General features: G+C 40.5%; 1 protein-coding gene across 50 annotated transcripts in view; it reads left to right on the top strand.

Moving 5' to 3' along the window:
- The window catches only part of Muc16 (mucin 16, cell surface associated), a 187,966-nt gene that overhangs the window by 104,190 nt on the left and 56,143 nt on the right, over positions 1 to 27,633 (top strand). For 47 of the 50 annotated variants that reach the window (XM_050132491.1, XM_050132490.1, XM_050132488.1 and 44 more), the window contains 22 exons: positions 3,009 to 3,133; positions 3,326 to 3,393; positions 3,987 to 4,159; positions 4,270 to 4,305; positions 4,523 to 4,579; positions 6,220 to 6,344; positions 8,013 to 8,080; positions 12,660 to 12,832; positions 13,789 to 13,824; positions 14,376 to 14,441; positions 15,914 to 16,038; positions 16,132 to 16,199; positions 17,231 to 17,403; positions 17,713 to 17,748; positions 20,606 to 20,730; positions 20,822 to 20,889; positions 22,253 to 22,425; positions 24,142 to 24,177; positions 25,453 to 25,518; positions 26,233 to 26,354; positions 26,447 to 26,505; positions 26,654 to 26,826. In XM_050132491.1, the coding sequence (XP_049988448.1) occupies positions 3,009 to 3,133; positions 3,326 to 3,393; positions 3,987 to 4,159; positions 4,270 to 4,305; positions 4,523 to 4,579; positions 6,220 to 6,344; positions 8,013 to 8,080; positions 12,660 to 12,832; positions 13,789 to 13,824; positions 14,376 to 14,441; positions 15,914 to 16,038; positions 16,132 to 16,199; positions 17,231 to 17,403; positions 17,713 to 17,748; positions 20,606 to 20,730; positions 20,822 to 20,889; positions 22,253 to 22,425; positions 24,142 to 24,177; positions 25,453 to 25,518; positions 26,233 to 26,354; positions 26,447 to 26,505; positions 26,654 to 26,826 (2,151 nt within the window). The remainder of the gene's footprint in view (positions 1 to 3,008; positions 3,134 to 3,325; positions 3,394 to 3,986; positions 4,160 to 4,269; positions 4,306 to 4,522; positions 4,580 to 6,219; positions 6,345 to 8,012; positions 8,081 to 12,659; positions 12,833 to 13,788; positions 13,825 to 14,375; positions 14,442 to 15,913; positions 16,039 to 16,131; positions 16,200 to 17,230; positions 17,404 to 17,712; positions 17,749 to 20,605; positions 20,731 to 20,821; positions 20,890 to 22,252; positions 22,426 to 24,141; positions 24,178 to 25,452; positions 25,519 to 26,232; positions 26,355 to 26,446; positions 26,506 to 26,653; positions 26,827 to 27,633) is intronic. The other 3 variants (XM_050132447.1, XM_050132467.1, XM_050132492.1) reach the window with 3 other exon arrangements.

Genomic DNA, 27,633 nt, shown 5'->3' with positions numbered 1-27,633 from the left:
GTCACATAGAGAATTTGAGGTTAACGTGGGCTACACAAGAAGCTAGAAAACAAAGGAAAGCAGGAAAGAAAAAAATCTTATTAAATAAATTAAATAGATAAGATATTCTTGCTAAATTACTAGTATGCCCCCAGTGTAAATGTGGATCAACTTCCTAACTACAGGAGTGTTGTCATATCTTTTTAGCAGAATTTTAAAGAATGATTTGTCCAAAATCTATGAACCAGTCATTTCTGGATTTCCTGCATTTCTTCCCCAACTGTCCTAGAATATTTTCTTGTGGCAACTGCCAAAGATACCAGAAACATCTTTAAGTAGAGCAGGAAAATCCATCTGCTCACCACTCGGTTCGGTGCTTGTAAGCCACTTGTGTTTGACTCCAGTTCTGTGAACTGTGCAATCTGATGACATAAAAGTTTGTATAAATTGTTTTCTCATTTCTGTGATAAAGTACCCAACAAGAAGCTGCTTTGGGGAGGAAGGGTTTGTTCTGGCTTACTGTTTGAAGGGCATAATCTGTCATGGCAGAGAACACACTGTAGTAGGAGCAGGAGGTTGACTGACTTTATTGCTTGTCAGGAATTAGAAGGAAATTGGAACTGAGCTTACTTCCTCCAGCAAGACTCCACCCCCTAAAGCTTCCATAACCTTCCCAAGCAGTACCACCAGCTGTGCACGGAGAGTTCTAACACATGAGACTGTGGGAGAAATTTCTCCTTCAAACCCCAAGATTCCTAAAAATTAGATGGCTATAATACATTGTCATGTATTCAGGATCAGGGGTTGTATTAAAACCAGCACTTGAAATGTCAAAAATATTAAAAATGGACTGGAGGGATGACATAACAGTTCAGAGGGCTGCTTCTCCAGAGGATCCACACTCACGTTTAATTCCAGTTGCAGGAGATGCATTGCCTTCTCTGGCCTCAACAGCACCTGTATATATATATTCACACACACACATATAAAGTCAGAGAAATAGTAACACATTGCTAAAAATACAAAAAGAATTTAAATCCAACACACACTCTCACATATTCTCATCGGCTCAGTCTTTACATCTGTGAAATAGGAATCGCATCAACATCTCCTAATCCTATTAAGTGAATTGACACAGTCTCAAAAGGACAAATGTCATACCTTTCTATTATTTGTGATTCCTAGACTTTATGTAGTCACATAAAATTGTGAATATATATTATATACACACATATATAAAATAAAAGTAAAGTTTTCTGGGATAACAAAAGAGGCAAATGAGAGGAGATAATATGAAAAATGAAAGAGTGGGAGCATGTGGAGGGGATAAAGAAAATATTCAATGCAAAATATTCAATGTAAAATATGAAATATTTTAACTAAAATTTAAAACTGTTTAAAGACTCATCATAATAAATCTTTAATTTCTGTTAAAAGATAACAAATTACATTTTCATCCAAAGGGATACGCTGTTCTGAGACACAAAAATCCAGAATGTGTATTTCCTCCAAGAATTTTCTTATTTGTTTATATGTATATGTGTACATTGTTTGTGTATTTGCACATGTGCACATATATGTATGCATGCCATGCCATGTGTGCAGATTAGAGCACAACTTGAGGGAACTGATTTCTCTTTCTTCCACCATGTTAGTTCCGGGGATCAAGCTTGAGTCATCAGACTCAGCAGTAAGTGCCTTTACCCCCTGAACCTCCCACCGTATGTGTGGCTATTCTCATGTGTGCAGATGCATGTGCAGGTTATAAGTCCATGCACGTGGAGGCCAAAGGTCAATCACGGCTGCCTTTCTGGACAACTCTTTACCTTATTTACTTTATTTTTATGTGTATGGTGTTTTTAATGCACGTCATACCCTCAGAGGACAGAAGAGGTCATCAGATACTCTAGAACTGGACTTACTCATGGTTGTAAGCTACAATGTGGGTGCTGGGAACTCTGAAATAAAAACTACCAATAGTCTTAATTACTGAGCCATCTCTCTAGTCCTTTCATGGTTTTTAAGATAGGTTCTCACACTGCATATAAAGCTCACCAGTTCAATTAAGCTGGCTAACCAGTGAGCTCCAGGAATCTACTGTCTCTGCCCCTTCAGAGCTGTGGTTACAGACTCACACAACAGTGCTTGGCTTTTTTTTTTCTTTTAACATGGGTACTAGAAATCTGAACTTGAATTTTCATGATTTTTTAGCAGTCACATTACCAATTGATCTATCTTCCTGATCTTTCATTTATACATTTTCCTTAGTCTTCTCATAGATTGAAACTAGTTAATAATTGATTTATATAATAATTCAGTTTAGAACAGCTACTTAATTCTATAACTAACCAACTGACTGGCAGGTTGTGTTAATATGTTTACCAAAAAAAGAATGGGTAAAGAAAAGGTACTCCATATGAACATTGGAACACTTCAGCAATAAAAAACAAATTATTTCAATTATAGGAACATGGATGTAACCAATACGTTGCGAATTAAGTTAGTCTCAAAAAAAAAAAAAACTAATATCACATGTTTTCTCTTATTTGTGGTTCTTAGATTATATATGCATTTATATGTAATTGCACATGAGTAGATGACTTGAATGTTTCTGTCTTAGGTAACTGATGTAATAGGAGAAGGAGGAACAGAAAAGAGGAAGTAAGTGGCCTGTGCTTAGAAATGGTCACTGATAAAGTGGTCTTATATAAGTCAACATAGTAAAATAAAAAATAAAAGAGAAAAATAGTTTACATTATAAAACTCAGAATTATAGGTATGATAGCTCCCTGGAGGGACAGATAAGCTTCCATTCTGCTTCATGGTGAAGTTACCTCTCAACTACAGTCCAATTTCTCCTTGGTAATTAAGTTGAAGCTGTTGTGATGTCTCTTCCCCCGAAAACAAATGTGCTTCCTACAGGAAGTATCTCTACAGTGCTTGAATATGCACATAGCTGTTGCTCCATGCTGAAGTCTAGAGAACAATAAGAGGTTGAGCAACATGTCTTCCTCTAATCCCCTCTGCAGCTGCAGGCCCTGTCCTGGTGCCTTTCAGCATCAACTTCACCATCATTAACCTGGAGTTTGAGGAGGAAATGGGTCACCCTGGATCCAGGAAGTTCAATATCATGGACAGAACCCTGCAGAGCCTGGTGAGAGTCCTGCTTTCTGCATCTAGCCCCACCTACTGGCCATGCCATGCCTTGATCCTGGAAGACACCACTGCTCACCTCATCCTGACTATACATATGCAAATCCAACTCATAATGCCTGCTTTGCTCAGTTCTCTTCTGTCCTGACTTTATCTCTCACTGCTTCTCCTCACCTTTCTCCTTTCTCCACAGCTCAGGCCCTTGTTCAATAAAACCAGTGTTGGTCCATTGCATTCTGGCTGCAGGCTGATCTTGCTCAGGTGAGTCTTCAGAATAGCAGGCTGGAGTTGCTTAAAGTGCTCTCAGTCCAAGGATTGTGTTCAAATTCCTTGCTGCACTTCTGAATGTCTTATGCACAAGTGAATTTGGGAGGTACCATATCTCGTACCAAAATGTCTCCTGATTCTATCGCTTGTCCCACAATTCATCAACAGATTGGAATACCTTCTGTTCTTCCATTTTGAATTTCCTCCTTCTTCCCCTTACTTAGGAATAAATGAACATTTCCTATGAACTTTGAAGTTGGCCCACATGGTTTGTCTTAAGACAAATATGCTCTTTTTGCTCCCTAATGTTGACCTTTGGTGCCCTAAACGTTATTCTTCAAACGTCTCACTTGCGACCTTTCCTTTTCCCATAACATACACTTGTTTATTTGATTCTTGCAACTGATAATAATTCTGAACTCACCGTCTGCTCAGGGTCACACATTACAGGCAGTCAATATGATAGAAAATCTACAACTGACTTTGTAAGTCTCTATCAGATATTTCTGCTCCTCTGAACCCTTCATGTGCTGGATCCCTCCTTAAGCAGCCAGTTTATCACCATTCTCCTTATCTACCCTTCCCAGGTCTGAGAAAAATGGAAGTGCCACAGGGGTGGATGCCACCTGCACCCACCGCCTAGACCCTGCTGGCCACAGGCTGGAAAATGAGCAGATATATGGGGAGCTGAGCAATCTGACCCAGGGTGTCACCCAGCTGGGCCCCTACATCCTGGACAAGAACAGTCTCTATGTCAATGGTGAGCAACAGTCATCTGTGCTTTGCCGTATTATAGAGCCCATACCCTCCTTTCCCACTCCTTCTTCCCCTCAGTTCCACTAGAGTTTAAATCTCCTGTTGTCCATGTAGGTTACACACACCAGATCCTGGTTACCACTCCCAGAAGTGAGTATTATAAGTTTCCTTAATTGTCTACCACACCTATCCCTATACCCAGCCCTTTGAAATGAAAGAAAACAATAGCCTATTGTCTCCATTTCACTCTTCACCTAACCTGCAGCCTGAGGTGTACAGCACTTTAAACCCTAGCAGCACCCAGACTGAGACACCCTAGTGTCATCCACAGATGATGTCTTCAAATGGATGTCTTTTCCCCCCACAGTGTCTATGGTGAACATTGTTTCTTCAACTATGCCAACTCCCATCTCCAATCTCACAGGTAAAATTCTCTCTGAAAATGCTTCTGGTGACTTCTGTAATCGCAGGAGGCAAGGTGATGGGTGGAGTAGTATGTTAAAGGGGATCCTAAGGTTGACCCTTGATGGATGAGAGGGTCCTCAAAGGTACGAGAATTCTCAGCTAATTGTCAATATTTCCCATCCCAGAATCATGCTTCCAAAGCCATTCTCTGGTTCCTGTTTCCTAATGTAGGTGTCTACAAATTTCCAAATCTTTCTCAAACTCTTAGAAGTATTTTAAATAGCAGACCAGTTAGCCAAGAAGAAATTTGTGCAGGAAGCAATGTATAAAAACAGCAACTCAGGATTTTATCAGCCTCCTAATTTGACCCACTTGACCAAATGACCAAGAAGTCTGTATGTCTCTCTCTCTCCCTCTCCCTCCATCCTCCCCCTCTCTGTTTGTATGTATTCATGCTTGTATTGCTTATACTTGTAAAAGCCAGAGTTGAGTCATCTTGGAAATATAGTGCCCAGGAGTGGTTTAATAAGTAAATGTTTCTTAATTAAGCACGAGGATCATAGTGTGGGTTCCCAAGAATCCATATTAAATCTGGGTGAGCATAGCAGCCTGCCTGTCTCCAAAAAGACTGAATAGCCAGATGAGTAGAAAGGGCAAGCTCTGAGTTGTCTTTGAGAGATCTTGCCACAATATATAAGATAGACTGATTGGAGAAGACACCTGACATCAACCTTGGCTCTCATACATGTGTACACACATGCCCCCACATGTATGCAAACACACATACATATATGCACACCACATACCCATACGTATGACAAAACAGATAAATTCTATGGCTCTAAAGGCCTTTTCTTACCAGAGCTCTCTGACCCAAGGTCTTACTCTGAGCTGATAATTGATCCTGCTTGGAGGAGTGAGCAAACATGGCAATGTTGCATGGATAAAGCTATGTACAGCTCCAATGTTGTTGCATGAAAGGGATCAACAGTAAAAGAAGGGAATTAATCCAAAGCAGTGATAGAGGCATCTGTGATCTACTAGTAGCCATACAACTGAAGAACTTGTCTTTCCTACCACCCCCAGAAACTCTTATCTGCAATAGCTCCTCAGAACCAGATGGGCTAGTGAGCCCCTCCTCCATTCATGTTAGAACTTCACTAGGCCCACTCTTGGAGAAGTGAAAGCAGCTGTGAGTTAAGTGCTACAGCCATGTGGTGTCCTGAAGACAATATCCTACAGGGCTCTTCCCCATCCTGCTCTTACCTTCCCTCTTCCTGTGCTTCTGTGATACTACCTTGGCTTTTCAGGAGGTGATATAGATAGATGTTTTGTTCATATCTAATTACTGAACACTTATTCTCAGAACTTTGACTAATTAAGAGTCCCTGTAGTAACTGCTATGTGTTGTAAAATATGCTATCTTACCAAGGCTGAAAGTACATTGATATTGATATTTTAATTGCCATCAGTGTTTAATTACTATTATTTGTATCATTCAAAATAAGTTTTTTTTTTAATTCTGGTAGAGACATCCTGAACTGTTGCCCTAGATATGAATACTTGGATCGCAGTGATAAGAATATAGACTGTGTCCTAAACCCTAGATCTAGTTCCGATATGGCTCAGGACTTAACTTCTCTCCTAATCTAATTGCAGCCTCAAGCTCTGCTCCACTGCTGTGCACTCTTAACTTCACTATTACCAACCTACCATACACAGAGGATATGTGGGGCCCAGGGTATGCCAAGTTCAACAAAGTGGAGAAAGTTTTGCAGCTTCTGGTGAGACTCCTGCTCCCTTCCCTCGCCTCACCCACTCCATCGCCTTTGGTCTTGCTCCCCTACTCCAGCCATACCTGCCACCTTCTTGCCCCACTCACCCATTAAAGCCTCATCCTATTCTCTTTCTTGTTTTACTCACCATCCACCATGTGCATCCCTTGTGTTATATTCATGATACTCTGCCTACCTTCAGCCTTACCTACTTAAGGCTCACCTGCTCTCTCCGGTCACACCCTCTTCCTTCGCATAGCACACTGGTACTCCATCCACCCACTCCACTCCTGCCTTCTTGTCCCACTTACTGGTGTCTCTTTTACCTCTTCAAGTGTAGCACTCCTGTATCTAGTTCTAGGCAGTGATGGTTGGCCCATCTGCTCCATCCGTACCCATGCCCCTCTGTTACTTCACCAACTAATGCCCACACACATTTCTTTTCTAATACTCACTGATTCTCTTCTGACCTTTCCCAGCCCTATTCACCTCTTCTTGCCCAGCAAACAGATTATCCTCACCCACTATCCACTTGCCCAGCCCATTCACTAAAGCCCTGCCCAACTATCTCTCTTACGCTGACATTGTTTCCACCCACATTTCTCCCATGACCCTCCATGGTGACCTGACCTCCCTTTTCATCCCAGCCTACTTCTCTTGCCTTTCCCTCTGGTGACCTGCACACCTCCATTACCTCATCTACTGTTAACCCATCCACTCATCTTACCTACCACACCAACTTCTGCTTTCCCTACCACCAGTAAGGTCCCACCCACAACCCCCCTCTTGCACCACCTATTGGTATTAACTCATTCTGGTGCCTACCCACTCATTCCAAGTTTTCCTATACTTCCCTAACCACATCTACTTATTGCTTGTCCATGAATTCAAGACTTGCTCACCTGCCTTTCCCCACCCCTTCATTACAGCCCCACTAAAACTCCCATCTTGTTATACTTACTTGTACCTACCACATAGTTCTTGCTACCTTTTGCCCCACTCACTCTTCTCAGCCTTGACAACCTCTTGTTTTGCCGACTGATAACCTACCCACTCTATCCCTATCTACTTTTCTGGCCCTTATCATTGGTGACGTACTCACATCCCTTGCACTAGCCATAGTTGTTCTATTCACCTGCTCCAGCCACACTAATGTCTTAATTCCCAATCCATTCACTGACCCCCACCCCTGTCTCACACTGCATATTTCCCCCTCTTGTCCTTCATTCTGGTATCTGCCCACATCGGTACTGAGCCCACCCATTCCAATCCTCCCTGCTTGTTTTCTTGCTACACCCACTAGATTCTCTTCCATTTCTCTTATCCCCACTCATCCCTCTCTTGCCACAGCCACTGAGGGCCTACCAGCTCACTCTAGTTCTGTCCACTTTCACCTGCCCAACAGTCCCACTAAAACCATGACCACTTGCCTTTATTACCCTGCCACTGGTCCACACCTACATCCTTTATTCCACACTCAAGAGTACCCTTGCTACAGATTTTAACTGATTTATATCTCTACAGCCTCTCTCACCTTCCCAGTCTCATTCACATCCCCACTTGCCACACCGACTGTCTCCCCATCCCACCCTTCTACAATCTCACTTCTTTCTTGCCCTCTCCCCTTTTTCTCTACTCAGACTGTATATTTAGCTGAGCCCTCTCTTTTCTTCGCAGCTCAAACCTTTGTTCCAAAAAAGCAGCGTTGGCCTACTGTATTCTGGTTGTAGACTGACTTCACTCAGGTGAGACCGATAGAGAAGACCACCCAGGAAATCATGGTGAAGTTTCTACACACACTTCTCTATGCCTAGGTTTTCCTTTTGGTCTCAACCTTTTTGCAGCCCCTGGGTTAGGCTGGATTTTATACTCTCATTCTTAAATCTCTCATATAGTTTGTATTAGTTTCTATCACAGAAACAAACAAACAAAACCAAAGCCAAACAAAACAAATCCATGAAATAATTAACTTACAAAGAAAAAGGGCTTTTTGATAGTTTGATTTTTGTTGGCTTGTTGTTGTTGTTTTTGAAGCTTGCAAAAATTTAGTGTGTTTCCTTGAACTTGTTATTCTCTTGTCTTCACCTCTTGAATGCTGGGATTACTTGTGTATTCTACCAGACCCATTGTATATGGTGGTAGAAAAATGGTAGTCAAAGTCTCATGCATACTAACTACATCAGCTCTCTACCAACTAAGCTATATCGCAAACCTAAAAGTTTAATTTTGATCACAGTTTTAGAGTCATCTTTATCCACAATCAGATGGATTATCGCTTTTGACTCATGGAGTGTCAACAGACCTAAATTAACCTTGTCCAGGCAAAAAGTAAAAGTGAGAAAGATGAACAAGCTACAGTCTTACAGTTTTCTTGAGAACACACCCCACAGTGATCTAAAGACCTTTCACTCAGCTTCAACATTCCCCCATCCCAGTAGTTCCCCCTAGGGATCATGCCTGTACAGTGTGAACACCTAGGGGATACTTAACATTTAAATGCAGAACAGTATTTCTTCATAACGTATTTGGTTGTTCTTTCCAAGGGAGCACAACTCTTCCTATGCCCTTAATTGAAGACCAGTCCTCCCCTATTTGTGAAAGTCATTGTCTTTAAGCATACAGCCTTGGGAGGGATGTACATGGGTGCTGATGGAAGAAGTGGATAACTGTTTAACCAAACAAATCATCCAAATCAATCCTGGTGATGAGTGGAATAACAGTAACAGATGGTTATATCCAGATGGTCCTCATATCCCAGCATAGTTTCTTGTGATTAATATTGCAAAACCACTAGATATTATGAATGAAACTCTTTCACAAGGGACATACTCTATCCTTTACAAAAAGATGTTCTACTGTTTTTATATAGATTGAAGATTTATTCAACTGTTCCTGATGGCTCACACATAACAAGCAGTTAGCATGTTTCAGACACTAGGGTATAGGAAAGAGAAATTGCCAAATTGCCATTATTATATGTGGCTGTTCTATGTATAGTAGGATATTTAATAGTATTATATTAATCAGGATTCTCCAGAGGAGAACCAGCTATCCATGGAAAGTCAGAATAGGGTACTGAAGCTATAGGCTGCTGTGGTATGGCGTGTGGGTGCTGAAACCTCTAGAAGATCAGTAAGTGCTTTTAACCACTGAGCCATCTTTCCAACGGCTGTTATTTTGTGTTTTAAATATGTATTTTGGGGAGATCATTTACATATGCATTGTATTGTCATATCCATCCCTTATTTTCCCTGTCCAGATATCCTCCAACATGTATCTTACCCAACTTTATAACCTCTTTTTTCTTTACTATATGCCTCTATGTCCAATTAGTAATGTTCATATGTGCATGAATATGGGGCCATCCATTGGAGCATGAGCCACCACCTGCTAGTAGCTATACCATCAAAGAAAACTGGCTACTTCTCTAACCACCATCAACTACCATAGTGCCTCCCCTCGTAATGGCTGCTTATGAGCTCCTCCCCATCCACTCTAGAGGTGTGACTGGCTTGATCTTATGCAAATTTTTTAAAAAGCCAATAATATCACTATGTCCATTTTGTAGATGGGCAAATGAAACCAAGAGATAATATTGAAAGATTTGAAGATTAGGAAAGTATAAGAATTAAGGAGAAAATGAGAGATTACATCTCATGCTTCGAGATAGGTATATAATGACCAGGAAATCAGAGAAAAAAAGCAGTTAGAGAAAAGCTTATAAAAGTGTAGTGAGAAGGCCACTTGTTTGTTCCTGGCTGCTCAGCCTCAAAATAACCACATAGAAACTGTATTAATTAAATCACTGGTTGGCTAATAGCTTTAAGAGTATTTCTGGCTAACTCACATCTTAAATTAACCCATTTTTATTATTTTATTTTATATTTTATAAAAAGGGATATCAGAAATGATAGAGGGTTGAGGAGACGAAACTGAGGGGAGAAGAAGCACTAAAACGCACTTTGTTAGATAATTTTATAATGACATATAACCCTTTATTTATTATTTCTAAAATATTGAAAATGGTACAGTGAGTTGATAGCACTTGATATTCTTCTATAGGACCCACATTTGATTGCCAGCACCAATCAGGAATCTGACAAATTCTATCAAGGAACTTCTACAACTCATAAACATTTTCAGTAATGTAGTAGGATACACAAGATTAACTCAAACAAATTAGTAGCCCTCCTGTACACAAATGATAAATGAGCTGAGAAAGAAATCAGAGAAACATCACCCTTCAAAATAGCCAAAAATAGCGTAAAATATCTCAGAGTAACTCTAACCAAACAAGTGGAAGACATGTATGACCAGAACTTTAAATCTTTGAAGAAAAAAATTAAAGAACACACCAGGAAGTAGAAAGATCTCTCATGCTCTTGGGTAAATAGAATTAACATAGTAAAAATGGCAATCTTACCAAAGATTCAATGCACTGCCTATTAAAATCCCAGCAAAATTGTTCACAAACCTTGAAAGAATGGTACTCAACTTCATATGAAAAAGCCCAGGATAGTCAAAATAATCCTGTACAATAAAAAAACTTCTGGAGGCATCACAATCTTTGACTTCAAACTCTACTACAGAGCTACAGTTCTGAAAACAGCCTGGTATTGGCATAAAAACAGACAGGAGGACCAGTGGAACTGAATCTCAGGTCCAATTGAATCAAAGATATCAACATAAAGCCAGTCACACTGAACCTTATAGAAGGGAAAGGTCCAATTGAATCAAAGATATCAACATAAAGCCAGTCACACTGAACCTTATAGAAGAGAAAGTGGGAAGTGCACTTGAACACATTGGCACAGGAGACCACTTCTTAAATATAACCCCAGCAGCAAAGACATTGAGAGAAACAATTAATAAATGGGACCCCATTTTAATTAATAAAAGCTTCTGTAAAGCAAAGGACATGGTCATCAAGACAAAACAACAGCCTACAGAATGGGAAAAGTTATTCACTAACCCTACATAAGACAGAGGTCTGATCTCCAAAATATACAAAGAACTCAAGAAATTGGTCATCAGAAGAACACATAATTCAATAAAAAAAAAAAATGGAGTGCAGATCTAAACAGAGAACGCTCAACAGAGGAATCTAAAGTGGCTGAAAGACACTTAAGGAAATGCTCAACATCCTTAGCCATCAAAGAGATGTAAATCAAAACAACTCTGAGATTCCATTTTACACCTGTAAGAATGGCTAAGATCCAAAACACTGATGACAACTTATGCTGGAAGGTTATGGTGAAAAAGGAACACTCCTGCATTGCTGGTGGGAATGCAAGCTGGTACAACCCCTTTGGATGTCATTGTGGCAATTCTCAGAAAATTAGGAAACAACCTTCCTCAAGACCCAGTAATACCACTTTTGGGTATATATTCAAAGGATGCTCAATCATGCCACAAAGACATGAGCTCAACTATGTTCATAGCAGCATTGTTTGTCATAGACAGAAACTGGAAATAACCTAAATGCCCTTCGATTGAAGAATGGATAAGAAAAATGTGGTACATTTACACAATGGAGTACTACACTGCAGAAAAAAAATAACGATATCTGGAATTTTGCAGGAAAATGGATGGAGCTATAAAAAGTCATTTTGAGTGAGGTAACTCAGATACAGAAAGACAATTATCACATGTACTCACTCTTAAGTGGTTTTTAAACATAAAGCAAAGAAAACCAGCCCACAAATCACAATCCCAGAGAACTTAGACAACAATGAGTACCCTAAGAGAGACATACATGGATCTAATCTACAGGGGAAGTAGAAAAAGATAAGATCTCCTGAGTAAATTGGGAGCATGGAGACTTGGGAGAGGGTTGAAGGGGAAGAGAGGTAGAGACGGGAGCAGAGAAAAATGTAGAGCTCAATAAAAATAATAATAAAAAAGTATTCTCTCTTCTCCAGCAGCTATTAACTGCTGATAGTTCCACAGCAAAGGATAAGACCCTCATATACAATAGAAGTTTTGCTGACTTGATTCTTCTTTTATGCAAGTAAACACAGCTTCAGTGAGTTCATAAGTCTAGTAGCTACGTCATGTCCAGAAGACAGTATTTTACAGGATTCATCCCCAACTTCTAGTTGTTACTTTCTTTCTGCCTCTGCTTATTCGATATTGCCCAATATTTGATTTAAGAAGGGGTTACTAAAGATGTCTAATTAGGTCTAAATACTCAGTCTCTTAATCTCTACTAAGCCTGGACTCCTGCCTCCATACCAGACCTCTTATTCCTGATGGCCTCTTTGTATGTCACTCCAACAATTCTCAAGACCATTTATGATTATCACTTTTACTCTGTCTCCATAGTCCCAGGAAGAATGGAGAAGCCACTGGAGTGGAAACAGTTTGCACCTATTACCCTGACCACACAGGTCATGGCCCGGCTAGAGAGCAACTGTACTTGGAGCTGAGCAAGCTAACCAATGGTGTCACTCAGCTGGGCCCCTACACTCTGGATGGAGACAGTCTCTATGTTAATGGTGAGGGATGAGTATTGCTCATTTTTCTTTTTCTGTAACAAAACACCTTAGAAAAACAATTTAAGGAAAAGAAGGTTAATTTGGCTCAGAGTTTGAGAAAAGATGTAGTTCTCCAAGGCACAGAGGGCATGAGCAAGGAGACAAGAATGCTGGTGTTCGCTTTACTTTCTCCTTTTTATTCACGTCAGGGCCTAAGGCCATGGAATGGTACTACCCATATTTAGTGAGCATCTTCCCTGCTCAGTTAAACTCCCCTGGAAATGTCTTCACAGACACCTCCGGATGTGTCTCAGAGGTTATTTCAAATCCCATCAAACTGACAGCCAAGCTTACACATTGCAGGCTGTTTACCTTTATTACTGCTCAGCAAGCGACATCTACTTCTTATCTCCTTTTTACCTGACCATATACTTTTCCCTCCATCTGTACAGCTTATGCCCACCAAATCTTAGTCACTACCTCCAGCAGCAAGTAGTATGAGCTTTTAGGTATCTGTAAAGTTTGAAATTTTCTACTATATACAACCTAGACATTAGAAATGAAGGGGTCCATGAACCTACTGTCTCTATACCATACCTTCACTCTATCTCCAGCCTTGAGTGAGCAGAGATCTCTTCCCTGCTATTGTTCCAGATATAAGCACTTCTTCTCTGGAAAATACAGGAAAATGGAGTTCCCAACCAACCACTTAGGGTACTTCCTCCCTAGTTTTTACAATAGGATCTCTCACTTCAATATAAAAGGTCTTGTTTGAATGTGGGTTCTTTCTGCCTGCCTGGGTGAGTTCTGTGGCTAAAGGTAAGCTACAAACACAGTCTGAAGTAAAATTGGAAATAGAATCTTTCTAAAGACAGAATTAGAAACTCTAGTAATTTAAGAGAGCTTGGTTCATGTCAAAAGTTGCCTTTTTGTTGACAATCTCTCTCTTCCCTCATTACCTTTCCATGTCTCTATAGGTTACACCAATCTAACCTCAGATATGATCCTGAACAGTGAGTATTACAGAAATCTACATGCCCCTGGCTGCCTCCCATCTCCTGAAATATGAAAATATGGATAAGCCAGGGCTGGAGAGATGGCTGAGTGGTTAAGAGCACTGGTTGCTGTTCCAGAGGTCCTGAGTTCAATTCCCAGCACCCACATGGTGGCTCACACCCATCTGAATGAGATTTGGTGCCCTCTTCTGGCATGAAGGCATACATGCAGAGGAACACTGTATACATAACAAATAAACAAATTTTTTTTTTTTAAAAAAAGAATATATCGATAAGCCAACCTTTTTTTCTACTATCCAGTTTAACTGATCAGGATTTCAAAAAGATTTATGGAAATATAGACTAAAATAGAGATAGTAAGGGTCACCCACCCTTCCCCAAAGCACACAACCCAAGGGTGATATCAAATTTCAAATAATAGATGCCATAAAACAAAACGCAGATTCTTGGAAATAGGCATCCAGGTTGCAGCCATTAATTAAAGATGTATCACAATTTGTATTTCATTCCTCATCTTAGGTTTTTTTTTGTTTTTTGTTTTGTCTCAGCAACTGTGACTACCACATCCTTCCCAGCTTCCTCTCTGACTCCATTCTCTACAACTAATTCCACAGGTAGGGAAGGATACATGTTCTTATTGGTACCAAAAAGGCAAACAAACTGTTTCTTCTTTCGAGGCTCATCTACCTTGCAGTGAAGACTTTGTTTTTCATTCTGCAAACTAGTTACTCAGGGTCCAAATTCTGATCCGGATCAGTACCACAAAGGAGTTCCTGAACATTGGTCTACATACTTCCGAGATATCACTGAGGTCTCTTTGACCACCAACTTACTTTTTATTTGTTACAATGATAAAATATCCTAATCAAAACAACTCAAGGAAAGAATGAAGGACTTATTTTTATCTTTTTAAGATACAGTCCATCAGAGAGTTAAAACAGCAGGAGCTTGAAACCTTTGGTCACATCACATTCACAACTAGAAAACAGACTCATGAGAACACGTTAGTGCTCCAGTGCCTTTCTCCATTTTATACATTATAGGATGCCATATCCAGGGAAATTCGGTCCTGGTCATAGTTGAAATGTGTTTTCCCATATCAATTTATATGAACAAGATAGCCTTCCACAAGTATGCTAAGCTTATTTCCCAAAGTGATGCTAGAGTCTATCAAATTGATCATCAACAGCAACCATCACAATCACTCATCGTGAAGATATAATTGTCCTCCAAATATAACCATTCTTCTCATAATTACCAAAGGCACAGGCAGAGTGCTCACCCCTCCTCGTGCTCACCTCCCACATCCAACTGTCACCGAATCTCATCTTTTGGCCCTTTGGGGATACTCTCAAACCTTTTCTTTCTCTGCATCTATATCATTTAGAGTTTATTGAGGTAGGCATGTTTTTCCTAGAAAGATTCTGGCTTCCTAATGTCTCCCAAGTAGCAGCTACAACATTCTTTATGATGTGATTGTATCTATAGAATTCCTTTCTTCTAAATAACATTCAAGGGGTTCTTTTTGTTCTATGAGTCACATCCAAGGCTTTGCGTTATTTAACCATTACCTCTCTGGAGTAAGCTCAGAGGTTCCTGCAAATCTCACACCTGTACTCCCTTTGAAAATAGTAAAGTAATTTTAAGTTTCTTTAACTCATTATGCACTCTTCTGGAGTGTTCTCCTTATTGCTTAGATTCTAGCAACTCTTTGCCATGCTTTTTGTCATCTCTGAAATAATGCTTTCTACAAAGAACTTTTTAGAGTCATCAGTTGGGTCACTAATTTTCCTATCTGCCCTTCTACTAACTTCTCCTAAATTATAATAGTTTGATAACTTCCCTAGAATATACTTTAGGTGATGATTCCCTATTCACCTTTGGACCTAAGGAGTTGATGACAGAACTTTTTGAACATTAATCATTCCTGGATGCAAGAAGAAAGGCTCCAATTCTAATGTTTTAACAGATCCAGAATATCCCCTGCTTCAAAACTTGTTAGTCCAACAATGCTACACAGAATTAGACGCAGCCTTGGCCAGTACCAGTTCTAAATCTAAACATCTCTATTTCCCCACTGCTATAGTCGTTGGTACTATCATGGTACCCATCACTCTCAACTTCACCATCACCAACTTACACTACACAGAGGAGATGGGTCATCCAGGTTCCTTGAAGTTCAACTCCACCAAGTGGATCTTACATTATTTGGTGAGTCCTTCCAAGAATCCCACTAACTCTACCTTACAACTCCCTGGCAAGGTCCCATCTATATTTTCCTTACTATTTATTTTTTTCCATCAGCTTGACACCTTGTTCAATAAGACCATCATTGCCACACACTACTCTGGATGCAGACTGGCTTCACTCAGGTAAGACCCCTAGAGGGAGTGGACTGTCTTGAAGCAGCCAGCAGAGACCATGTGCTTCTATCATCATGTTTAGCATCCACCCTGATGCTCTAACACATTCTTCTTACGCAGAGTAGAAATAGAGTACATACTGAGCAATTAGTAAATTACTAATAGGAATTGTTTAGCCTAGAAAATTCAAGTGACATTCTACTTAAAATGGGGGTTCTCTTAGAAGAACTGAATTTCCTGTATTCAGCATAAGCAAAAAAATTTAGGAAGCATTAGAGAGATGGGTCATTTGGTAAAGTGTTTCCCATAGAAGCATAAAAGTGACCTCAACCCCCAAGAGTCCACATAAATATGCTAGGTGTGGTGGCAAACATCTGTAAACACAGCACTGGTAACAAGAGAAACCCTGATTCAGCAATGTGAAAGAACTAACTCCTGGAAAAGACAGGCAGAGGGCTAGAGCTCACTAGTCAGCCAGCATAACCTAACTGGAAAGCCACAGGTCCTAATGAATGACCTTATCTCAAAACAATATAAAAGACAATGAAAAATAATGCAGGATGCAGGGCTGGAAAAATGGCTTAGTGCACAAAAGCATTTGCAATGCAAGCTTGATGATGAGTTTGATTCCCAGAACCAACACACAAAGCCCCATTTAGTGGCATGCATCAGTAATCCTAATATTCCTGCAATGAGGTGGGAGGCAGACACAGGAATGGCTCAGCCACATGGCCTGAGTGTGTAGTGCAGCAGAAAATAGAGAGATCCTGATTCAGCAATGAAAGAAAGCAGATGCCTAGAAGCTGTCCACATATTCAAGGTTGCTTATCTGAGTCTAAACACACACAAAACACACACACACACACAATTATTTCTGATCCCAGTGTCTAGAGGACACTTTAAAACTTTTAAAGGACTTTTAAACTTTATAACTATTCTCTTTGTGATCTTCAGCCTCCTCTCTTCTGCCCCCTGCATCCAATGCCCCAAATGCTCTAGAACTGACCTTGGTGTACGAATCTCTCATGTCTTTCTTCCAGGTCAGACAATCATAGAGAAGCCACAGGTGTAGACATAATCTGCACCTTCCTCTCTGACTCCATGAGCCCTGGATTAGTCCGAGATCAGCTATTTTGGAAGTTGAGCCATGAGACACATGGCATCACCCGTCTGGGCCCCTATACCCTGGACCAGAACAGTCTCTACATTAATGGTGAGATCCCACATTTAAGCCATGAGCTCTCCCCCACTTAGAGTCTTAGGTTTTGCTAAAGTACTGACCAATTAATCCCTCTTTCTAGAATGATCTTTGTCACATTTTTCTTCTGTTTGTGTCTGTGTTCTCTCTTTATTGTGATGATTCAAAAATACCATGAGGAAGTGGGTAGAATGCTTGCTTTGAATGAATAGGGTTCTTGGTCCCATCAGCATTCCTTTCACTTCTGAGAACCCCAAAGACTGCATTCTCCTTTCCCCTTAGTCCTTGATATTCATCCTTACGTCCCTCACTTTTTCTTTACAGGTTACCATTTTGGAACTGCAGCCCCAGCTAACATTAGTGAGTATTTCTGGCTGTCATTGTCTAGGTTCTGCCTCCACTTTCAAGGACCCCCAAAATGGTGCTTTTTCCACAGAACTGATTCATTCATTGGTTGGAAGTGAAATCTAGTAGGATTAGAAGATTATTGACTATGCTCTGTTAATATTTGGACCCATAGAGGCTACTTGAGAATCTACATAGATGCACAATGCATGTTTCTTGGGAGAAAGAAGAAAGAGGTCTTTAATAACTTAAGAGTTTCCAAGTATTCCCTGCTTCTGACACTGTTACTCTAACAGTGCCCCATGATTAGGTGCTTTGCACGGCTTTGTTCCGGGTTGGGAGCTTCTCTCTTAATCTGCTACTCAGTCAATCATTCTGTGGTGGCACCCATCACTCTCAACTTCACCAACCTCCCCAACACCTCAGTGAGAGAAGTGGCATCCTCCTCCCCTGGCTTCTTGGGTGAGGAAGACGTAGATTCACATACCATCTCCTACCACGCTGATTATTGCGTTTGTTTTGTTTTAGTTCTCCCACAAACCTGACTTTGTTGTCCTTAAGAGATAAACTGAGGCACAATAACATTTTTTCTATTAAAGAATTTATTTCAGCAAGCAATAATTTGTGATGTGACAAAAAAAATCAACTGTGGTTCAGGTCTTCCAAAGAAAGACAATGGGGAAGCAATTACGGACAAATTCTGAACAAAGCTAGGAAAGCCCTTGGTTATTTGCAACTATGCATTATATAGTTTTTATTAAGTTTGTCTTAAAACCCTTGTTGAATAAGTTACGAGGTGACTTCTGGTTCATTGAGATGGTTTCATTTTGTTTTTCTTCTTCACATTTTTCTCTTTTTATTTCTCTCCTCTCTCTCTCTCTCTCTCTCTCTCTCTCTCTCTCTCTCTCTCTCTCTCCCTTTCTCTGCATCTTTTGTACTGGTACTGATACTAGGATAAAAGAATAAAGGAAGTAGGAGAAAGAGAGATTGGAAAGAGACAGAGAGAGATGGAGTAGAGTAGGTCTAGAAGGAGGGGTACCAAGGAAAAGAAAGGGGAAAAGAGCGAGAAGGTGGAACAGAGGGAAGGGAGGAGGAGTGATGGAGAAGTGGAAGGGAAGAAGGCAGAGAGGAAGAATAAGAAAGAAATAAGTGGGGAAGAAAAGAACAAATAAAGAGGAAAGAAGAGAGAATCGAGAAAGAAGGAAGTGGAGTGGGACAGAAAAGAAAGGAGAGGAACAAGAAAAGGCAAAGACGAGACAAAGAGGAAGAGAAAAGGTAGATGGCGAATAGAGTGAGAAAGGGAGAAGAAAGGGAAGGAGCTAAATGTTCTATGGTGACATTTAAGATATTCATCACCATAGAGCCTTCATCTGGCGATGGATGGAGATAGAGACAGAGACCCACATTGGAGCAATGGACTGAGCTCCCAAGGTCCAAATGAGGAACAGAAGGAGGGAGAACAAGAGCAAGGAAGTCAAGACCGCAAGGGGGGCACCCACCCACTGAGACGGTGGGGCTGATATATTGGGAGCTCACTAAGGCCAGCTGGACTGGGTCTGAAAATGCATGGGATAAAACTGGACTCACTGAATATGGTGGACAATGAGGGCTGTTGAGAAGCCAAGGACAATAGCACTGAGTTTTGACCCTACTGCATGTACTGGCTTTGTGGGAACCTAGCCGGTTTGGATGCTCACCTTCCCAGACTGTATGGAGGGGGGAGGACCTTGGACTGCCCACAGGGCAGAGAACCCTGACTGTTCTGTGGACTGGAGAGGGAGGGGGAGGGAAGTGGGGTGTGGGAAGTGGGGAGTGGGGGGAGGGGGGGAAAAGGGAGGTGGGGAGGAGGCAGAAATTTTTAATTAAAAAAATTAAAAATAAAAAAGATATTCATCAGTCTGACTACAGGGCAAGGCCAGTTCAAACCCCCTCTCCTCTATTGCTTAGGGACTTAGTTGGGGTAATCCTTGTGAATTCCTGGGAATTTCTCTAGAACCAAGTTTCTTGCTAACACCATAACAGCTCCCTCAATCAAGATATCTCTTTCCTTGCTCTCATCTCTGTTCTTCCTTTATCTCAACTATCCCATTCCCTCAAGTTCTCTTCATCCCTCCTCTTCTCCCCATCCTTTTTTCTTCTACCTCCACTCTCCATGCATCCCCATGTTCCCAATTTTGTCAGATGATCTTGTCTATTTCAACTTTTCAGGTGAGTCTATATATGTTTTTCTTAGGGTTCACCTTATTACTTAGCTTCTCTAGGATCATGAACTATAGGCTCAATAAATATCTTTTGTTTATAGCTAATATCCACTTATGAGTGAGTACATACCATATTCATCTTTTTGGGTCTGGGTTACCTCACTCAGGATAGTGTTTTCTAGTTCCATCCATTTGCTTGCAAAATTCAAGATGTCATTCGTTTTTACTGCTGAATAGTACTCTAATGTATAAATGCACCACATTTTCTTTATCCATTCTTTGGTTGAGGGCTATCTAGGTTGTCTCCAGGTTCTGGTTATTACAAGAGAAATAAAAAGGGAGATGAGAGGGAGAGAAAAAAGAGAGGAATAGTCATTAGTAGTCACCAGTTCTTGAGCAGATAATATGAGCCTTTCCCCTCACAAAACAAAAGACCTTTTGTTTATACTGAACCCTCCTATATGGAACGTGGGATGGTAGAAATGGTCTATCAGGATTCTTCATGTCAAGGGCACCCTTAATATCTACATTGGCGAGTCACCCTTGAGTTCTCTGAGAGGAATAAAAGTAACCCTTGGACCCACTATATGGCACATTAATGCCCTCTATCTCCATCTACCTACTGTCAAGTCTGTTTTAGCTTTTAACATTATCTCTTTCTACCTACACAGCTGGGAAAGTTGGTGAGGAGATGTTCACAGTAAACTTCACTATCAACAACCTACGCTACTCTGCCGACATGGGCCAGATTGGCTCTCCCAAGTTCAATATCACAGATACACTCATGCAGCACCTGGTGAGTTACCTCCTGCCCTCAAGCAGTTTCATTCCCCTTCTAGTGCGGAAGAAGGCCTCTAACCTACTCTGACTCACTTCTTTCTCTACAGCTCAGCCCTTTGTTTCAGAGGAGCAGTCTTGGCCCCCTATACACAGGCTGTAGAGTAACCACTCTGAGGTGAGACACAGTTTCCATTGCAGCTTCCGTCCTCTCCCTTACCAACCCATTATCCCACTGGAAAAGACTTGGAGTTGTGATAATGGGAGCACTTAGGATCAAGGCGTTCTTTTTTTGTTGTTGTTGTTCTGCCATTTGATGACTTTTAAGTCAATCTACTATTTTATAGCAACAGTGTACTTGTGATTAATCCCTCAGTAGTATGGTGGTGGCATGACTTAATAGCAGAGTACGTGCCTAGAATTAATTCACCAGTTGTGGAGGACTTAGGGATGGCCTCTCTATAGATCAGTTGCCAAGAATATATAAGCGCTTAATTTTGATGCAAGCATCATGAAAATATTAAATTGTTGTAAAACAAAACAAAACTTAAGGCTGGATACAGTAACACAAGCCTTTAATCCCAAAATTTGAAAGACAGTGGCAGGCAGGCAGATTGCTATTTACCCCTGAGAAGGAAATGATGACACACCATAGTCCAATGTGGTGATTCAATGAGTTTACTGGGTTAGCTATAGGCTTGAATTTGAGGGACTACTTATAGGAGCATGGCCAACGCAAAGGCAGTCCCATTACTGTAAACCTAACATGAATAATAACTCGTGAAAGCTTTGATACTGAAGCTCTCTGTACAGCTTCAAAGTGTCTCAGTAGGTTAGGCAATCTTCTCTTCATCACTCGTTATTGATTGTATAACTTCTGGAAGGGAGGAGCCGTGTTAATCTGGTACCTTTCCAAGCCTTTCTGATACATCTGCGTTCTTCGTTGAGCCTCCCTTTAAAACTTTGAGTCTATGATGAACCTCTAATGAGAATAAGAATGTTTCATTGCCAAAGAAATTGCTACAAAACAAGAAAAAGGAAGAAAAGGATGAAGAAGAAAATAAAGAACACTCTGAATGGGGGTAAAGGGAAGAGCAGGAGAAAAGGAGGGGAAGAAGAAGATGAAGGAATGGGGAAAGAGGAGCAAGGAAGGGGAAGAAGAGCAGAGAAGGAAAATGAGGAGGAGAAAGGGGAATGAGAGAAGAAAACAGATGGGGAAGAAGACAATAATAGAGAGAAGGAAGGTGAGGAAGAAGGGAAAATGAAAGAGGGAAGAAAGAGAAAGGAGAGAAAGTAGAGGAGGTGAAACCAAAGTTGGGATAGCTTTGTAAGTAATCCAAGGAACAGTGCAAAGAAAAGCTTTTAGATATGAGTAACCACAAATGTGGAGATACTAATTTGAGAAAGTACCTTGGAGACCAAAGCAGCAAACAGTCTCAACAAAATCAGAGTGGAGGTTATGAGTTGGGTAGTGACGATAGAGCGTGAGACAGCAGATGGTTAACATCTCCTCAGTGTATACCTCTTTCTCCACACCTTAGGTCAGTGAAGAATGGTGCCCAGACCCAGGTAGATGCCCTTTGCACGTACCGCCAGGTTCCCAACAGTCTGAGACTGCCTGCCAAGCCAATTTTCTATGACCTAAGCTGGCAGACCCGTGGAATCACCCAGCTGGGTCCATACTCTCTGGATAAAGACAGCCTTTACATCAATGGTGAGTGTTTGCTGTCTCCACCTCCCTGTCTTCCTGCATGCTACGAAGGTTTTCAGTTGCCAGTTCTTTCGGGAGATATTAGGATTCAAATCCAGGCTCCTAACAAAAAACCCCACCACACCCCAGAAGACTGCTCCTTTATAATTCTCAGCTTGAGATTTTTCCATCTAAGACATGAGCCCAGTTGTTCATTGGCAGTGTAATGTTCTAGCCAAATACATCACTGAACAGTCTTTCATGGAGAAATAGTGAGGATCCCCTTGTCTCACAGTCAGCCTTTTTTCTCACCTTTGATACTAGATTAACTTTTCTCCTGGACGGTTTTCTTACACAGCATGCATTTGTATATCTAATAACCTAAGCTTCAGTTACTACATATTAGCATAAAACCAAGAAAGGACAGATTCTAAGTGATATGCCCTGTATGGCATTTTAAATTGCAAAGCATAACATTAGAAAAACTGGTCTAAATAGTTCTCTCCTTCCCTTTCCTCAACTCACTTCCTCTCTTTCACTTTTCCTTTCCTCCCACCCCTCGTCATCTTCTTCCTTTTATTCCCTACCTTCCCTTCCCCTCCGTTCTCCTCTGCTCCCCTACCCTCCCACACCATGTCTTTCCTGTCCTCCCCAACTTAGAAATAGTTCTTGGAAACATACACTCATGTATCACCATTGCCTCAGAAGTGGCTATATTTTTTTTTTATTTTGAGAGAAAATACCTGAGAAAATCAACTTAAGAGAAGAAAGGTTTATCATAGCTTCTAATTTAGGGAAATCATTCTCATCATGACAAGGAAGGTGAGATGCCTGGTCACATAGCACCAAAAGTCAGGAAAGAAGAACGGATAAATGCAAGTCATCCAATTGTTTTCTTCTATCTATTTAGTCATGCCCCATGATGCAGAACTTCCCACAATTAAGACAGATCTTTAGACCACAAACCAACCTAGAAACCCTCTCAGAGACATGCCCAAAAGTTTGTCTCCTAGGTATTCCTGAGACCAGCAAAATTGATAAGCAACATTAACTATTATACACAATTATGGACGAGAGGAGACAATGTGGACCCCGCATTACTCTCATTTTAACAAAGAGAAAAACTGAGGCAAAGAGAATTAAAGAAACATGCCCTCACTTTGATATTCTGGTTTACATTCATCCCTTTAATTCTGTTCCAGGAAAAAACTTGCTTGGGTTCTGATTCATAAATTGTACTGTTTAAATGCATCACTTTGTTATCCAGTCAATAATTACCAAAATCTACTATAAATCAGATTTTATCTCTGCCATCAGGAGCAAATAATTTTCATGTGTACCTTGTCCCACTGTAAACTGCAGTGCAGTAAAGATTGATTTGGTCATTACTGTATGCTCCATTTGGAAATAGAATACCACAGAGAGTAAGTGCTCAGTAAACAAAAACTAAATAACAGAGGTAGATTAAAAGGGAAGACAATATTGCAGATAAACTGCATATGTGGGAGTATATAAGCTTAAATTTCTTATTGTTCTCTTGCTATTGTATAGTGTGAAGAGATAGATCTAATTGAAATAATAAGAAATTGTTCATGATGACATTTAAGTCAGATCTGGGCACATGAGTTCGAGTCTCAGTATACACAAAAATATTTTTCAAAATGGGGCCCCACATGTACCAAAGCATTGTGTACGGAACCACTATGGTGCTTCCACTTATGCATAATTTTTGTTTCCTAGGTTACAATGAACCTGGTCCAGATGTACCTCCTACAAGTATGTATCCATAAAACTAAGCATTTTGGCCTATGTATGTCTCTTCATTCAGAAAGAAAGCATGCCTCAGAACAAACCAGCCACCTAAGAGAGGCTAAGGTCTTAGTAGATGAGTTCTAGGCCTCTCTTGTGGACCTTTATGCCTAGCATTGGATTTCTGAACTTTTCATACTCCTCTTGGTTAAAGTAAGACGTCTGAACAAGTTATAGGACAGAGGTCAGATGGTGACTGTAGTTTATCCCTCCCATTAACAAATGCTACTGGGGCCCCATTAGGGAATCCATTCTCAGGTTATAAATTATGATGGTTATTTATGTGATTTGAGACTTTTGCTTTTTAAAAAATCAGTGACCTGTTCACCTCTCTTTTCAGCAATCCATTCTTTCATTTCCCTAACATTCTTCTTATTTGATGCTGTATTTCCACCCACTCATCCATCAGTTCATACATCTACACATTTTACTGATCATCCTTTTACAATTTATTCTATCTGGTTTTGTTTCTTTCTATATTTATTCACTCACTTATCCATCGTTTACTTCTGTCCTTTGTTATTTGTCCTTCATTTCCTGTATCCATTTGTCCATCCATCCATCCATCCATCTATCTTCACATCCATCTGTGTACTTAGGAATGAATATATACTTACAGATATATACATCTATCTATGAACCATCTATCCATGAATCCACCTACCTACCTACCCATGCTTTTGTCAATCCATTCTCCCATTTACCACACATCTTCTTTTTTCCAAATGTCTATTTGACACTCAGTTTCTCTCTCTCTTGCTTTCACTATGTATCTATATGCCTGTCCAGCCACCCTGTGAACAACTTAACCACCCACCCATCCATCTTCCTATTTGTCCATTTATTCCTCTAACTTCCCCGCACACTTCACACCCTCCATCTGCCTAATTGCCTAACTATACTCATTCATTTACTTGTACTTTCTTCCTTCTGCTTTGCTTCTACCTCCTCAAATGCTGTTTTCATTCTTTTTTATTCTTTTTCGACCTATTATTTGTATATTCTTCTTTACAATGGTCCCTTTCATTTTCTGCACTCACATTCACCCTTACTCTTTGATCAGTCCCTCTTCTTACCACCCTATCTTATTAATTTCATTCACAGGTTTTTTTTCTCATTTCTCCACTCACATGACTGCTCTTTCCCTTATTTTTGTGGGTGATTTGTCTAACTTGGATCTGTGCTATAAGGGCTTACCTATCAGGGTACTCTGTCCGTGCCTGATGACAGCCTTTCCCACAGCTCCAGAACCAGCCACCACCATCTTGCCCTCCGCATCAACATCTCTACAGCCAGAGTCCAATACAGGTACCTGGGGGGGAGGGGGGGCTTTGATTTCACTTGATGAAAATGTCTTGCCCCACACTTCTCACAGTTGTCACATGTCAGATAAGAGATAGGAAGCTTGTGATGTGAAGAACCCAGTGCTAGGCTCATCATAAGAAGCACAAAATCAGACGAGCAGTTAAATTAGATGCCTCCGGTCACGCAAATAACATGTTCATGAGGTAAACAGATGATTTCAATAAAATGAGGACAATTCAGAGGGAAGTATAACTGGCATGATAGAGAAGAGGGCTTTACAGAGAAAACTCCACCTGTACTGATATGCCTGGTATAAATAGGGATGATCCAGATGAATGGGGAATAAAGTGTTGATTATAGGGAATTACATCAGCAATGACTCAGTAATCAAAAATAGCATATACATACAGAGAATTTATTATACCTGGGTTTGCATAAAGAAGAAGCCTTACTACAGAAAGGATAGTTAATGAAGGCTAAAGTTAATGTCATTTCAAAAAAAAAACAGCTTAGAATGAACTTCAGTACTAAATTAAGAAGCTTCTGCTTAGGATGGGTAGATGAATCCATGGGTAAAGTGTTTGGCCCACAAACATGAACACCAAAGTTCAAATTCCCAGCACCCATGTAAGTGTTGGATAATCATGTCAGAGCAGAATTCCAGTTGTGTCACAGTGAATACTCAGTTGTGGGTATTTACTCTCTGTCTTCCTCCAGCTATGAGGCACCACCTGGAAACCTTCACCATCAACTTCACCATCTCTAACCTTCCATATTCAGCTGACATGATCAGTGGCTCAGCCTTGTTCAACTCCACTGAGCATGTCCTACAACACCTAGTAAGACCCTCTGTCCTGAAAAGCCCATGCCAAAACTAACTTCATCTACATTTTTTACCCATTTACTCTCTTTTCTCCTTTTTCATTCACAGCTTGGATCCTTGTTCCATAATAGCTCCTTTAACTCAAGTTGCAGACTGACCTCCCTCAGGTTATTCTACTTCCATATAATTGCCCTCATTATTGCCTGACAATAATTATCCCTTCTTTTGATCTTCTGCTGTTTTCTCCTTCCTTGGGGTTTCCATATACATTATACATTAGAACCTCCCTTGAATCTCTACACCTTTCTCTTTAAGGCCTGCGAAGAATGGAACATTCACAGTGGTGGGTACCACCTGCACCTACCAGCACGACCCTGCACATCCTGGAATGGATGCTCAGGGTCTGTACTCAGAACTAAGTCATCTGAGCCGTGGAGTCACCCAACTGGGAAACTACACACTGGAGAAGCATAGCCTCTATGTGAATGGTAAGCATCGTCTGTGGCTTACTATGTGGTATTTATCCCTAGGCATTCTTTATTTTCTCTATACTCCCATATGTTCCTAGTGGTTTCTGTATAGACCAGCTGTTTCTATAATGTTCATTTCTGTCCAATATTCATATTCTTCATATTCTGATCAAATAAGCATACACAAAAAGCATAGAGGGGTAAGGTAGACTATCACATCATGTACAATGTCAAGAAGGAGATACATATAAATGCTGGCCTTTAGGTCACTTTAATCCATCCAGGAATCTGGGCCTGTCCAGAGTTAAGGTATGTCATCCCTCCTGGATGGACTCAGTCTATGAACTCCCTCAGCATCATCCTCAGAGTTTGCCTCCTTGGTGATACTAAATTGTCAAATTGACCATTTGTATCAAGCATTACACCCCATGGAGAGTGAAAGATGATATCTTAGACCTTCCTAATGAAGAAAGAAATGAAGATACTAGGAATGAATGGTGCCAGCTTACAATTTTAAGAAGTGAAGTTTGAAGCTGGTCTGAGGCTTGGTGTCCTGAGTTTATATTTCATTCTTTGGCCACTGAAGACCTATGCATGGTTTCCCTCTTAAAAATGCACAATTTAAATGTCTAATTTGTTTCCAAGTCAGCATTTACCAAGAATCTACTGAAAACCAGACCTTGTTTCTGGTACCAGAGATGAATAAGTTTCATGGTCATTCATCTAAATATAATTTATAGTAAGGCACAGACTCACTATAATATTATTGTTTAACTTTAAGTGGAATAATATGCATGTGATAGCAAATGATCAAGAATATATTTT

The sequence above is a fragment of the Alexandromys fortis genome, unplaced genomic scaffold, assembly GCF_014885135.2.
Source record: "Alexandromys fortis isolate MF-2015 unplaced genomic scaffold, M_Fortis_MF-2015_v1.1 scaffold_392, whole genome shotgun sequence".
Lineage (NCBI taxonomy): Eukaryota > Metazoa > Chordata > Mammalia > Rodentia > Cricetidae > Alexandromys > Alexandromys fortis.
This window is presented reverse-complemented; position numbering and strand designations above follow the sequence as displayed.